This window comes from Medicago sativa, chromosome 2, assembly GCF_051527215.1.
Source record: "Medicago sativa cultivar Bolivia chromosome 2, Bolivia_mono, whole genome shotgun sequence".
Lineage (NCBI taxonomy): Eukaryota > Viridiplantae > Streptophyta > Magnoliopsida > Fabales > Fabaceae > Medicago > Medicago sativa.
In genome coordinates this window covers 12,082,503-12,098,513 of record NC_140750.1, presented here as the reverse complement: position 1 = coordinate 12,098,513, position 16,011 = coordinate 12,082,503, and the positions used below count along the sequence as shown (strand labels likewise).

The window sequence follows — 16,011 nt, the reverse complement described above, 5'->3', positions numbered from 1 at the left end:
TTTAACAAAATGATATAGGAGTATAATTACCAATTGTCGTATATTTTTCAACTTACGCGCAAAAGGTCCAAAAGATTAACTGAACAAAACAAAGACCAAATATGGGGCAAAATTTGATTTTACGGGGAAAAATTTGACACGATTAATCCACATATCCAAGAGGGTGTACAATATTGTGGATCCAAGGCATGATGTTCAAGAGCTATACATCATTTTTAACCTTCAAGATACGCTCGATGGTGGTTGCTCCGCCAAAGTTCTCAACACGAAAATGTTGCTTTCCAAATTCAATCTCACGTATTTCAATATTTTTATAAGTTTTGAGTTTCGCTTGCTTCTCTAAAAATTTGAGCATAGACTGAAGGCCTCGGCGATAGTTCATAAGAAGAAACTCTAGCTTTCCAATTGCATGATAGTACACTTTAGTCTTTTCATCGGTTTCGGGTTTCACCTGCTGGTTTAAAAATTTAATCAGCGACTCAAGGCATCTAAATATGGCACTAAACAACAATCGGCAAGGAAATCAAGAGGGTAAAGTGATATCCGAACAGTTCAAATCCTCATCTCTCATTCATACACAACATTATGGATACAACTCAAGCATTTTATCAACGTATGTTATAAACAATTGAGCTGAAGTTTTGAAGAAAAAAATAGATGATTACAACAAACAGACACGCACACACACCAAAAATATGAACAAGATGCAAGAAAAATACTGCAAGGTATTTCAACTCACGAAATAGAAAGATACATGTTACAAAAAAAATGGAGCAGATATTCGACACTAATCCCATATGATGCAAACAAGCATACAAAGCAAATTGTAATATTGAACTTATTCAAGACAAAATCATTATGAGCATTAAATGTCTGATTTATATGTAATGCCCTAGTCAGATAGGTGGAATGTTGAAGAAAGGAGTACTTATGTGAAAACAAAATCAAATACAAGTTGCTCATTATTAGGGGGCTGTTTGGAATGGCTTATGTTTGAATTATTTTGGCTTATCTACTGTTGCAAGTGCTTATGGGACTATTTGGGAGAGAATATGACCAGATATTATGATCAGAGCTTATGAGCTCCAAGAAGCTGTTTTACCAAGAGGTGTTTGGATCCCTGTTGATGGGACATTCATTGTTTCATGTGTGCAACCGTAATGGATGGTAAAAATAGAAATTAAGAATGAATTCAAATATGTAGAAAGAAACTAAAATAGTGAAATTTGAATAAAAAGCAAAAAGGTCCCATCCAGAAAAACATGCCTGGGTTGGTTGGTCATTGAAAAGGGCATCTGGTTTGCTGGTAGAAGGGTCTACAGCTGCACAAAATAAGATACCAAAATGTCAGTTAAAACAAATGAATATATGAAATAGCTTACATGCGTTATTTAACACTCAATATCCTCTTGCATTTACGTAACCCATGAAAGTAAAAAAAATATTGCATCTTAATATGGTTGACTGTCTAATAATCATACCATACAGTTGTCTTATAATCATTACAGCATTGAGCAAACTAACTTTGACATTTAGTTGCCTAACAATCATAAAGAAAGAGGTTATTTGCATACATCAAACAGTTTACGTGCTTTGTTAACAGTTAGCACCAAGGTAGTCAGAATCGGGATCCTATGTAAGATCGGGGAAGGGTCACAAGATTGCAAATCATAGGATCGTAACACGGATTGTAAGATCCTAACAAATCTAGAAATATATAACAACTTAAATCGTAGCAAATCAGAAGTAAATCACGCCTAATAACAACTAAAAACCCCCAAAAACATGATAAACCCCCCCAGAATTTTACAAAAACAACATAAAGCCTCCAAACAGGGATATTTAAGGGTCGTTTTAATTGAAACCAGGTTGCCTGACCCGACCAGGAAAACTCAGAAATAGAAGAACACTTAGAATAATAGCGGAATCCACCATCTAGCATGGAGATTCCGTCTCCAGGCAATTTAGGATTCCAATCAACACGGAACGTGGTAATAGGGATCAACATCATTATATCGTATGATTTTAAGTGCTAGCAATAAATTTTGACCAGTCAAGATTTTCTTGGGTTTACATGAAACATAAAAGCAAGAAAGAAAAAAAAAATCCATCTTCAGAGGGTTGGTTGTGAAGTCAATACATAAAGTCATAAACCATTATAGCATTGGGAAAACTAACCTTCACTTTCATTATTTGCCTTCAAGCCCCTCCTGAAGATACGTTGAATGGAACTTGTTCCGTAACGGCCCCTCTTAACAAGGAACAGTTTCTTTCCAATTTGAATCTCACGTGTGCTTACCACAGCCCCCCTGCTTCTGGAAACTGCCTGCTAGTGTAAACAACAATCAGCAAGGAAGTCACGAGGGGACAGAATTATCAAACAGTTGAAATCCTCATCTCTCATTCATACACATCGCATATGTTTACGAGTCACATTTTTATGAACAAATGAGCTGAAACTATTTGCAGAAATACTAAATGTCACACACACGTGAACAATGTTACAACTTAAGATATCAAATAAAGAATTGAAATATGTAGAAAAAAACTAAAATTGTGAAACTTGAATAAAAAACAAATAGCTTCATCATCAGCATAAACTTTGTTGGGATTTCCAGAAAGACTTGCCTTGACTGGTTTAGAAGGGTCTTGACCAGCAAATAGCATCATAGCAGCTTCTGTGAAAATAGAAAGAAAAGAAAAAGTACAAGGCACATAAGGCAAGTGGATACAATAAACAGTTTATGTGCATTGCATTAACATAGAACGTGAAAGTAAAAAAGAATTGTATATTCATACAGTTGGTTGGTTCTAAAGTCGATATATAAAACAGTAAAACTGTATGAAAACTAACTTTGAATTTCAATTGCCTAAAAATCTTAAACAAGGAGGTGATTTTAAATAAAACATAAGGCAAAATAATTGCATCTTCGAATGGTGGGTTCAAAATCTAAATCATCATAACAATTGAATGAATTGCAATTTCAAAAACAAAAACAATATTGAAACAGGATACAATAATAATTTCTTTCAAATAATCTCATCCAAATGTGAGAACTAAAACCATAAATCCACAAAATTACCACTATACTTTAGAGTAATTATGAAGAAATGATAATTGGTTGAAACAATGTTCAGATTCAAGTCAGTAAAACACGACAATTTATGTCATTGACACAATAACGTCTTAAACATGGGAAATGCCATGGAACATTGATTTGGAATATCAACATAAGTTCAACTGGCTCAGTAATTTCTCTTTTTGATCACATTTCTTGATAGTCAAGAACATTCTACCATTTTAGATGGTAGAAAGAATACAATGGGAATAAGGAAACGTATAACAAAAAGTATAAATGAATAAAAATCATAACATACTTCATCTTCACACCCTTGAAGTCTGCGTCTGCTTCTGCAAATGTCTTCCTCTCAGCTTCATTAAAAAACTGCATGGATCTTCATTAGCCATTCGTTCAGCTCTTGCTTCGGATCCTATTCCCTTTTTCTTCATGGACAATTTTTCCACTCTTGGTTGATCCTTATCAGCACTTATAGGACTGTTATATCTATATTCAATTGGCAGATAATGCTTCTCTAAATAGATAGTGTTAGACATTGGCAACTTTCAAGTGTCAGGCTAGAATAGGGACCAGGCTGAAGTGGATTTCTAAGGTAATGTACCAAGAATTAGAAGAAATCTTCAACAATTGTTATAGAGAAATATCAACTATCACTGATTTTATATGCAAAAAACATCCGATCCGACATTTATTAAAACTTCTTCACTTATTATTTTGAAGAATTATTAACATTGTCTGAGATTAAGCAAAGGCAAAATTCCTTGTTTGAACGTGATGTGACTTGCATCCAAGTAAAACCATCTAAAAAACGCCTCGACCTTGTGTCCTCCATGGCCACTAGTTCAACTAGTTTTGTTCTTCACCATGCCCATAGGGAAACAAAGAGCAAATACTGGCCACATGTTGTACATATATGAGACTAATCATACAATTTAAAAGCCCTAATTTTGTTTTATGCGATAAGTTAAAACCTCGCCATTCAAATGATGGTATATTGACACTTTTGTAGCAACTACTAAACAGACATTCAAGGACTAAATGTTGAAGTTATTACCTAACTCTTGACACAGTATTGTTCTCTGAACTGGATCTGGACTTTCCTGCATATGAAAATGATGATAACAATACAAATGAATCTTTTTGTGTACCATACCCAAGTACAATTTTAACCATTGATTCATAATTTAAATCTTCAACGATAATGATTTTAGAAGGATATCTTGTACTGAAAAATAGTAGATTGTTTTCCTGACAAAAGAACTTAGAGATAATAGCACGTGGTCGACAGTTCATTCCGGTGCTTTTTTGCTTGGAGGATATTTCATGGTTCCTGTTATTACCAAAGGATAATCATCAAGCTTTTTTTTTGGGTTTGAAATATTTATCAAGCTTTTTTATAGATTAAGTATGTTGTTGGATTAACATAATATACAAAAAAAAAATTCAATTTTATTGGCAAATGATTATAAAACAATGGCTTATAATGCAATTGAGGTACGGTACACAAAAAATTTCAATTATGTATTCTAAACGCCACCTGTTAAGAGCTGTTATTTTTGCTTAAGTCTTTAAATAGCCCTCAAGGGTAGAGGGAAAAGATATCTACGAATAATTAAAATGTGACCACAGAAAGCTACAGAAAGCTCTAGTGAAAGAAGAGTGCTCCTTTAGGGTAGCCTTGAGTGCAAGGTTATATCTTTATCGCATACCTTTTGTATCTTCTCTTTAAATATCACTACACAAGTAAGAAATACATCACCTGTTTGCAATCTTTAACAAAACAACATAGGAGTAATAATTTCCCTCAAAAAAAAAAAAACATAGGAGTAATAATTACCAATTGTCGTATGTTTTTCAACTTAAGTGCAAAAGGTCCAAAAGATTAACTGAACAATACAAAGACCAAACATGGGGCAAAATTTGATTTTATGGGGAAAAATTTGACAAGATTAATCCACATATCCAAGAGGGTGTACAATATTGTGGATCCAAGGCATGACGGTTCAAGAGCTATACATCATTTTTAACCTTCAAGATACGCTCGATGGTGGTTGCTCCGCCAAAGTTCTCAACACGCAACTGTAGCTTTCCATATTCAGTTTCATGTACTTCAATATTTTTATAAGTTTTGAGTTTCTCCTGCTTGTTTAAAAATTGGAGCATAGTCCGAAAGCCTCGGTGATAGTTCATAAGAAGAAACTCTAGCTTTCCAATTGCATGATAGTACATTTTAGTCTTTACATCGGTTTCGGGTTTCACCTGCTGGTTTCAAAATTTAATCAGAGACTCAAGGCATCTAAATATGTCACTAAACAACAATCGGCAAGGAAATCAAGAGGGTAAAGCAAATATCAAACTGTTCAAATACTCATTTCTCATTCATACACAACATTATGGATACAACTCGACAATTTTACCAACGTATGTTATAAACATCTGAGCTGAAGTTTTGAAGAAAAAAATAGATGATTACAAAAAACAGACACACGCACACACACTCGCACACCAAAGATATGAACAAGATGCAAGAAAAATACTGCAAGGTATTTCAACTCACGAAATAGAAAGATACATGTTACAAAAAAAAATGGAGCAGATATTCGACATTAATCTCATATTATGTAAACTAGCATACAAAACCTATTCAAGACAAAATCATTAAGAGCATTAAATGTCTGATTTATATGTGGAAAGTTTGAAGAATGGAGTACTTATGTGAAAACAAAATCAAGTACAAGTTGCTCATTATTAGGGGGCTGTTTGGAATGGCTTATGTTTGGATTATTATGTGGAAAGTTGAAGAATGGAGTACAAATGTGAAAACAAAATCAAGTGCAAGTTGCTCATTATTAGGGGGCTGTTTGGAATGGCTTATGTTTGGATTATTTTGGCTTATCTACTGTTGCAAGTGCTTATGGGACTATTTGGGAGAGAATATAACCAGATCTTATGATCGGAGTTTATGAGCTCCTAGAAGCCGTTTCACCAAGAAGTATTTGGATCCCAGTTGATGGGACATTCATTGTTTCATGAGTGGAACCGTAATGGATGGTAAAAATAAAAATTAAGAATGAATTCAAATATGTAGAAAGAACTAAAATTGTGAAATTTGAATCAAAAGAAAAAAGGACCCGTCTAGAAAAACTTGCCTGGGGTGGTTGGTCACTGAAAAGGGTGTCTGGCTTGCTGGTAGAAGGGTCTACAGATGGACAAAATAAGATGCCAAAATGTGAGTTAAATTTAATATGGCAAAATGAAAAGAAAAAAAATATACAAGACACGGTAAACAAATGAATATATGAAAAAGCTTACATGCATTGAATAAAAAAAGTATTGCATCTACTTGACCAAAAAAAAAAAGTATTGCATCTTAACATGGTTGGCTGTCTAATAATCATTACACCATTGAGAAAACTAACTTTGACATTTAGTTGCCTAATAATCATAAAGAAAGAGGTCATTTGCATACATCAAACAGTTTACGTGCATTAGTTGACAGTTAACACCAAGGTAATCAGAATCCGGATCCTATGTAAGAGCGGGGAAGGGTCACAAGATCGTAAATCATAGGATCGTAACACGGATTGTAAGATCCAACCAAATTTAGAAATATATAACAACATAAATCTTAGCAAATCAAAAGTAAATCACGCCTGATAGGAATCAACATCATTATATTGTATGATTTTAAGTGCTAGCAATAAATTCTAAATACACAGTCAAGATTTTCTTGGGTTTACATGAAACATAAAACCAAAAAAAAAATAAAGGGTCGGTTGTTAAGTCAATACATAAAGTCATAAACCATTATAGCATTGGGAAAACTAACCTTCACTTTCATTATTTGCCTTCATGCTCCTAAAGCTACGTCGAATGGTGGTTGATCCGTTACACTTCTTCTCAACAAGGAACAGTTTCTTTCCAATTTGAATCTCACGTGTGCTTACCACAGCCACCCTGCTTCTGGAAACTGCCTGCTAGTGTCAACAACAATCAGCAAGGAAGTTGATAGAAACTGAAATCAAAATATAAACTAACAGTAAGATTACAATATAATCCCAAGAAATTCGAGAGTCTTGGTTCTCTCTTCGAGAGCTTGGTCTCTCCCTACCAATCCTTTATCCCAATCCCTGAATACCTTTCTTTTCCACTGCATCTTACTTATAATACTAAGTCCTATAGCTGTTACATAGAAGTTTAGTGGACAGCAATTACTACACACAAGTAACAGTTACTTATTTATAATATTATTAAATAAACTACTATTATTCTATAACTGCTGCCCTTAGGAGTCCTATTACTAACAGAAGTCAAGAGGGGACAGAATTATCAAACAGTTGAAATCCTCATCCCTCATTCATACACATTGCTATGTTTACGATTCAAGCATTTTATCAACTTAAGTTATGAACAACTGAGCTAAAGCTATTTGCAGAAATACTAAATGTCACACACACATGAACAATGTTACAACTTAAGATATCAAATAAAAGAATTGAAATATGTAGAAAGAAACTAAAATTGTGAAACTTGAATAAAAAACAAATAGCTTCATAATCAGCATAAACTTTGTTGGGATTTCCAGAAATACTTGCCTTGACTGGTTTAGAAGGGTCTTGATTAGCAAATAGCGTCATAGCTAGCAGCTACTGTGAAATTAGAAAGAAAAAAATAAATAAATACAAGGCACATAAGGCAAATTGATACAGTAAACAGTTTATGTGCATTGCATTAACATAGAACATGAAAGTAAAAAAGAATTGTATATTCACACAGTTGGTTGATATATAAAACATTACATCATTGAGAAAACTAACTTTGAATTTTAGTTGCCTAATAATCTTAAACAAGGAAGTGATTTTAAATAAAACATGAATCATGAAGTATTGAAACATGATAAAATAATTGCATCTTCGCATGGTGGGTTCAAAATCTAACTTATCATAACAATTGAATGAATTGCAATTTCAAAAACAAAAACAATATTGAAACAGGATACAATAATAATTTCTTTCAAATAATCTCATCCAAATGTGAGAACTAAAACCATAAATCCACAAAATTACCACTATAATTATGAAGAAATTACATAATTATATACAAGAATTGACATAATCAATCATCGTTTTCAATCAATAGCATTACAACATGATTAGGGTTACCTTTTTGCGGTGTCGCTCGCGCGTGTTGAGAAAGAGAGAAAGTATTTGGGATCCAAATATATGATAAAAAGACCACTTTACCCTCACTTATTCTATTCTCTTACGCATAACGCATGTTTCAGTAGCATTATTTTTGTGTGCAGAATATATTTTTTTTCCCATTCATTAGTTATCTTATCTATACATTTATTAATAATAATTATAATAATAATAGTTTTATTTTTATAAAAAAAATAGTTTATTAATGGATGCGGACTAAAAAACAAGTAAACTGTTCTTCCATCCGGCTCCTCTAAATTTAGAGTGTAAAGAAAGTATTAACACCAACAAAAGTGACCCCTCCCCACAGAAGGTGTGCTAAGAAATGTCACCAAAAGTTATTACAAAGAGGGCGAAGCCAAAACAATGAAAATGATTTACCGGAGATCAAATTTATTTCTATCTAACATGAGTCTTCTAATTGAACTGCAATTCATTTCTATCAAATTTATGCAAGTTACATGCATTGACACATTCACGGACACTGTCATTGATCACGACAGTAACATTGATCACGACATTAAGAAAATAGAAGTGATTGAATATAAATAGATGCATGTCATATCTAAAATGTTGACGCTTACATAACTTGTGTGAGCTTTAATTAAAATTAATCTTTATCTTGTTTTTCTTACAAATGAGTTTGAGATGTATAATCCAAAACGTTCGCATTTACACCCCATGCAACGTAAACAAGTACATGTTCATGGGTTGTATCGTATTGTTTCAGATTGTATAATCTGAAATGTGCTAAAACATTTCGGATTATTTAATCCGAATGGTCACAGGACATAACAAAATGCATTTTTTTCACTAGTTTTTAAACAACATTCCGCCTGACAGTTTGTTAAACACATTGTAGACCCGGTTCAAGAACGTTGATTACAACATGAAGCTGCATAGCAAAGAACAATTTCGACAATTTGTTTTGCCTGCGACTACCTCTATGCCATCACTGCCAAAAAAGTTCACTACTAAAGGAGCTCCAAAGAAAATAACATTTCATTCGGTCGACAAAGCGAACGCCTTCGTTCTAGGAGATTGTTGATTCCTAGGAACAACACACACATGCTTCACAAACAAATTCAACAGGGGCAAGTAGAAAGAGTGCACGGAAAAACATGTCTCATAATCCTCCTAAGTCAATTTCGAAAAATTCTAAGCCAATTCCGGTTAAAGTCCACATACCACAAAGACCAAATCTCACATTGGTGCAAGTTATGGTGTAAGTTAACAAATATGTTTTAATGAAAATTACTAAAGTAACCCTCAAACTATTAGTTTTAAATAATAAAGATGAAGAATATTTTTGTCCAAATGAAAAGGTGCACTTTTGCTAACTTGGGCCTTCATGTTTTTCATTGGTCTAAGTTGACAAACCCATGTGTGTGTGTCTATATATATATATATATATATATACACACACACCAGGAAGTTGATCTTTGTTCTCTAATAATGCAGATATACAGGAAATTTCACAATAGTTTTATATAAACTGAGAAAAGATTACAATGCGGAAGCAAAGCGTGCTTCAAACAAACAACAAGAGTCCCTTATAAAGGGAAAAAGGGTTCACTATTTGAACCGGTAAAAGGCGACCTAGGCAAACGGTGGCCGGTTACAAAAGACAAAACAACATTATTGCAGAAGTCGGGTGCTCATTGGGCCCCATCGTCACTTTCACAATAAACACAAAAATACAAACAACTTTAACAAAGTTGTCAAAAGGAAAAGAAAAAGCTAAAGCTAAAGTTGATTACGACTAAAGCAAAAGCTGAAAAGGACCATTTGTCCGCCGAAAGATTCTTCTGAATTATTGCCAAATTGCAAAATATTTTTACGTCCCCTTTTTGGCTATGATTTCAATCATTGAATCCCAAATGTCTTCTACTGTTGGATCTGGTTGTGATTCACCTGCAAGAACATCTTCACTTTCTTCTTGTTCTTTAGAACCTTTGGACGATTCGGACATACAATCTTCCGGAAAAGAGCAGAAAAACTGATCTTTCATAAAATCAAGAACCCTGACTTTAATTTGATCATTAGTTTCTTGAGGATATTTCCTCTGAAAATAAGTCTTAACTTCATTCATAGAAAAGTTTTGAGTGTTTGTGGATTTAACACTTTTAGCTTTATCAGATACAATAGAAGCCGAAATTTTTTCAGATATAATTTTTATATCATCTGCACTCATATTAGTCCAGAATTTATAAAAGAAATTTCTTTGTAAAATAGGAACATTAAACCTATCTTTAGATATGGTAATATTCCATCTCCAAATCCAAGGAATTTGAAATTTACAAAAGAAAAGACAAGGACATTGCCCTGTGATAAGCTTACTAGAGGCAACCTTTTCAATTAAAGGGCTAGTATTGCACCAAGAAGTATACAAATTTTGTATTTCAGAAGGTAGAATTTCTAAAGATGGGCCAAATTTTTGCCACCACGAGAAAAACCAATTTGGAATATGTTTTTCAATAATCTCGGGATTAACTGAAAAGAACCAAGAATGCTTGTTCTTTGGATTTTGATAATAAAATGCTTGAGTAAAAGCATTAATATAATCCCAATAATTAAAATTGATAGAATTATTTTGGCTATCTATAATAGCTTTTTCATGGTTTGGGCTGATACCCCAATCTTTAGGTAACAAAATTTTGTTAATATGACATTTTGAAAAGCTTCTAAAGTCTTTAGTATTACCATTATGATGATTATGAGTAATGGTAACTGATCCAGATCCGATCAAAAGCATTTCAAGATGTGGTCTGGATTTTCCAGCCATACCAGGGTAACCTCTGGTGTCCAAGTATCTATCTTTAACAGACCAACCATCACTATTATTTAGTGAAAGATCTTCATCATCAATATACATGATGGTTTCCATAATGGGGTTTTCAAAATACTCATGGGAAGATTCTTCCTGAGTTGCTTGTTTGTAAGATATAATCTTACCTTTAGCAGAAGAAGAAGAAGATGCTTCTTCTTTCTCTTTTTTCACATTAGAAAAATTAGGTTTTCCTTTGTTGTATTGGACAACTGACCAGTCCCCAATTATAGGAACATTGCTTGTAGCTTGAACATGGGGCAACATATTATTGCTCCCTTGGTAACCACGACCATATTGGCCACGGCCTCCTCTCCCCCTATAAGGGGTTGTCATAGCCCTGCAAGAATTCACGAGTTAAGAAATCAGCAAGAGAGTTATTTTCTCCTTTTATATATTGAATATCAAAATCAAAGGCAGACAATTGAGCTTGCCAGTTAGCAAAAATTTGTTTTGCTACAAGATTTTTAACATCTTTTTCTATAATAGGTTTAGCAGAACTACAATCAATTCTAAGCAAAAACTTTTGATTAAGTAAATCACTTTGAAATTTAGAGATACATTTTATTATGGAAAGCATCTCTTGCTTAACCGTAGAATACTTGGATTGAATAGGATTCCATTTTCCTGAAGTAAATCTAACTAATACTTCTTTATTAGAAGTAGGGTTACCTTGTTTAAGAATTCCCCCATAACCCAAATTGGAAGCATCAGTTTCAACAATTTTAAAATAATTAGGATTAACTAGAGAAAGACAAGGCAAATTTTTGACTTTACTCTTAATCCTACGAACAACATGAGTATGTTCATCTGTCCAGGGCTTAGGTTTATATTTTAACCTATTATACAGAATAGCTGTATCTTTAGATAAATACTCATAGTAGTCTGACACATAATTAAGACTACCTAAAAACCTTTGTAATTGAGTTTTATCCAGAATAATATCTGGAAATTTAGAAGCAAATTCAATACTTCTATCAATAGGAATAATAGTTCCCTTATCAATGGTATGACCCAGAAATCTAATTTTAGTCTGGAATAATTTCATTTTGGGCGTAGAGACAACAAGTCCACATCTTTTAACCACTTCTTTGAAGATCTTTAAATGTTTAACATGTTGATCTATAGTTTTTGAAAAGACTAAAACATCATCAATGTAAACAATAATAAAATCTGAGTATTTCTAAAAAATGTCATTCATAATTTTTTGAAATTCTGATGGCGCATTTTTTAAACCAAAAGCCATCACAAGACATTCAAACTGTCCAAACGGAACAGTAAAAGCAGTTTTATATCTATCAGATTCCTTAATTTGGATCTGCCAATAACCAGATTTCATATCAAATTTAGAAAATATAGTCGCATTAGCTAATCTATCTAACAAATCCTTTTTGTTTGGAATAGGATACCTAATCCATTTTAAAACCTTGTTAAGAGGTTTATAATTAATAACCAATCTAGGAACACCACGTTCCTTTTCTGCTGCGTTATTAACATAGAAAGCAGTACAACTCTAAGGGGATTTAGATTTTCTAATTAATCCTTTGTCAAGAAGAGATTGAATTTCTTTTCTACACAAATCTTTATAGTCATCATTCATTTGTGCAGGTCTAGCCTTAGTAGGAATTTGACTTTCATTAAAGTCATCAATATAAGGTAAAGAAACAGTATGTTTCTTTCTATCCCAAAAAGCATTAGGAAGATCGTTACAAACTTCATTTTTGAATTGAAGTTCTAAAGACTTAATCTGTCTTTGTATCTCAACTTTCTTAAGTTGATCATCAATATTAAGAAGATTAATTTCTTCTTTCAGAAAACATATTTGTTTTTCTTTTTTGTTAAGAATATCCTTAACTTCATTAATCATCCTAGTATGAGGATCAGTAATAAATTCAAAAATAATTTCCTGATTATAGATATTGGTAGTAATACCCTTTTGATCAATATTAATAATAGGCATAATATTATGCAAAAAAGGAGTTCCTAATATTATCCTATGAGTAAGGTTTTTAACCCAAATAAAATTAGTAGGTAAACAAATATTTTGATTACAAATATAGGTATTTGAAAGTTTGTAATTAACCTGAAGTTTATCTCCTCCAGCTTGGGTAAGAGATTGAGTCGTTTTAGAAAAATACTTTGTAGGAATAATTCCTTCCTGAATGCAGTTAAGATCTGCTCCACTATCGACTAAAGCTATTTCATTTTTAAGAATATATTCTTTGTTGATAACAAGAGTTATTTTAACAAACCATTTTTGTGAAGTAACTCTTTGTATAGTAGTAAGAAAAGAATTGTCAGAAGTAGAAGGTTTAGATTCTTCTGTCTTAAGACTATCATCAATAATTTCTTCAATTTTAGTCATTTCTAATTTAGAAACTCTTTGAGATAATATATTAGTATCCCTTTTTATCTGAGCTATCTCACCTTTTAAGAGATTAATTTCTCTTCTAAGATCGTTAGTGGAAACAGGGGTTTCTTTAACATTGGTTTCACTAAACCTGGCTAAAACCTCACTTATTCTGTAAGGTGTTTCAATAATTTGAGGACCTTTATCCTTATTAGAGCCATCCTTAATAAGGAATTCTAACATTTTCCTCTTCAGATTAATGTCTGAAATATTATCAATAGCCTTTAAGGCTTCGTCATGTTCTGCAGTAAGAACATTAAGGCCATTCATTTCGACTATTTGTTTCCAATAGTCTATTTCATCACTACATTGACAATCTTTATTGTCATCTGAAGAATTGGGATCGTCATTAGACGTAGAGTCTTCAATTAAATCTATATCCTCATTATTATTTTCTGATTCATTATCAGAATATTTAAACAAGACTTTCTCAAGTTGAGCGCGAAGATTATCATCTTCTATATCATTAAGCTGCTTCTTAGTCCAGCATTGATTGGCATAATGACCAGTTTTACCACATTTATGGCAATTGATATCTTTGGAAAACTTATCAGCTTTCCTTTTATTTTTTGAACTAGGAAAATTTTCCCTAGATTTTCTTTTAGAGAAATTTTCTCTGTTTTTCTTCTTATTAGAAGACTTATGATGTTTTCTTTTTTTAATATAAGTAGTGTCATTAGAAGAACTAATTTTCTTCTTTTTCTGTTTATCAATAGAAGGTTTCCCTAAATCGAAAGCAAATTGCTCACAAAATTCACCTAATTGGTGTTTTTCAGTTAATTTTTGCTTTTTCAATTGGTTTTTTAGTTTTATGTCATTACATAAAGCTAAACCTTCTTGAATACAAGTATTAGTAATTTGACCATACGTCAGATCTGGGTAATTAATGTTTATACCATCATTTTTATTTCTCAAAGTTTGCCTAATTCTTTCGGCAAAAAGATGGGGTAAACCATCAACAAATTTTGCTTTCCAATGACTACTACTAGGATTTTCGATCATAAAAAGTCTGGATAAAAAGGTATCTTTATACCATCTAAAATGTGTCAGCGAAGGACACCTCAAATTTTGTAAAAGAGTACAAATACGCTCTCCTACAGGCATTCTAGTACCAACAAAATTGTTTATTATAGCTAGACACAAAGTATAAACAGCGTCTTCTTCATTAGTAGCAGTATTAGTACCAGTGATTTCATTTTTAACGATCTTTTTATGAGAAAGAATTTCTTCCTTTTGGGCTTCAGTGAGGTAAAATTCCCACCAACCTCTAAGTTGGCCCACAAAACCAACAGTTATAAAAATAGCAATATTTTTATCAGGGTTACCCTGTTGTTTACAAATGGTTGCATACATAAGCATTTTTTGAGTCATAGTGACAATTTGTCTATCATTTAGACCATCGATATTCCATTCATAAATGGATCTGCCAGAGTAAGAATTTTGAACAAAATCTTCATTTTCTTCAAAAAGTAAATCCTGCGGAGAGGGTCTATCGTAGTAGATTTTGTCTACTCCTCTCTTGGTATAAACAATATTAATATTAGCGTCAGCTTTATCATCAAGACTGTAATTGGCAAACATGGTAGTGAGTTGGTCAATATTATCAATTTCTTCAAAATTGCTATTAGGTTCATCATCATCAGAATTATTCTCTTTGGAAATAACATTAAGATTTAGTTTCTTAAGTTTTTCATGCAGAGTGTTCATAAATTCATTAGAATTGTCATCAATTTTAAATCCTTCAATTTTTGTAGGAGGTTGAATAATAGGAGTTTCACTAATTTGTTCGCAAAATCCTTTAGAAGATGTCGGAATATCCCTTTTCTCAAAATTATCAATAATAATCTTTTGATTGTCAATGGTTTTCTCAACCAAAAACTTTAAAAACGCAATATCTTTATCTAAAGATAACAGTTGATCTCCTATACGAGTCAAATAAGCATTAGAAAATTTTTGAGCTTTAACTATCGAGTTTAACTCCTGGAGAGTGACTTGGGTATTACCCAACCTTTGTCCCACAACAGTGTGTGAATAGGCAATAGCTTCAACATCTTGACCTAAAATGATATTTTTCTCAGGAGGAAAAGGAGTATGAATAGGGTCCTTCTCTCCAGTGATATACCAAGGTCTGGATTTTAGCGTTAAGATCTCATTATCAGAACGCTCAACAAAATAGGTTATAAACCATTCAACGAATCTGATGTAATTCTGAGTTTGCATTAGATGATTATAATAGTCATCTTTAATTTTCTCACGTTCCCAACTAGGGAATTTTTTGAAAAACCAATTACGGAAATCAGAATATCTATCAAGCATAAATTCATCATTGATGAATTTTCTCCAAATACTATTAGGTGTGAGATCCATAAAACAAGTTAAAAATCTGATTCTGTAGGAGACGTCTTACGTTCATTTTGACTATTATTAGTCTGATAAACTCCATAAGGGATTTTATTATCACTAAGGTTTATGTGGTCAACAGTTTCTGAATCA

At 32.6% G+C, this 16,011-nt stretch overlaps 1 protein-coding gene across 8 annotated transcripts; it reads right to left on the bottom strand.

The window, feature by feature from the left end:
* Positions 1-8,375, bottom strand: LOC146944591 (uncharacterized). 8 transcript variants are annotated; one of them, XM_085742960.1, is made up of 5 exons: positions 8,243-8,354; positions 2,625-2,675; positions 2,179-2,322; positions 1,267-1,322; positions 1-451 (listed from the first exon to the last, which is right to left on the bottom strand). In XM_085742960.1, the coding sequence occupies exons 2-5, from the start codon at positions 2,668-2,670 to the stop codon at positions 203-205; spliced, it is 495 nt and encodes a 164-aa protein (XP_085599086.1). In that variant the 5' UTR covers positions 2,671-2,675; positions 8,243-8,354; the 3' UTR covers positions 1-202. The 8 variants fall into 8 exon arrangements, with proteins under 8 accessions (XP_085599086.1, XP_085599085.1, XP_085599082.1 ...); XM_085742959.1 differs by lacking the exon at positions 8,243-8,354 and adding an exon at positions 3,379-4,519 and having other exon boundaries at positions 2,625-2,678; XM_085742956.1 differs by lacking the exons at positions 1-451; positions 1,267-1,322; positions 2,179-2,322; positions 2,625-2,675 and adding exons at positions 4,911-5,342; positions 6,230-6,285; positions 6,910-7,050; positions 7,672-7,729 and having other exon boundaries at positions 8,243-8,375.
* Between the last annotated feature and the right edge of the window lie 7,636 nt (positions 8,376-16,011).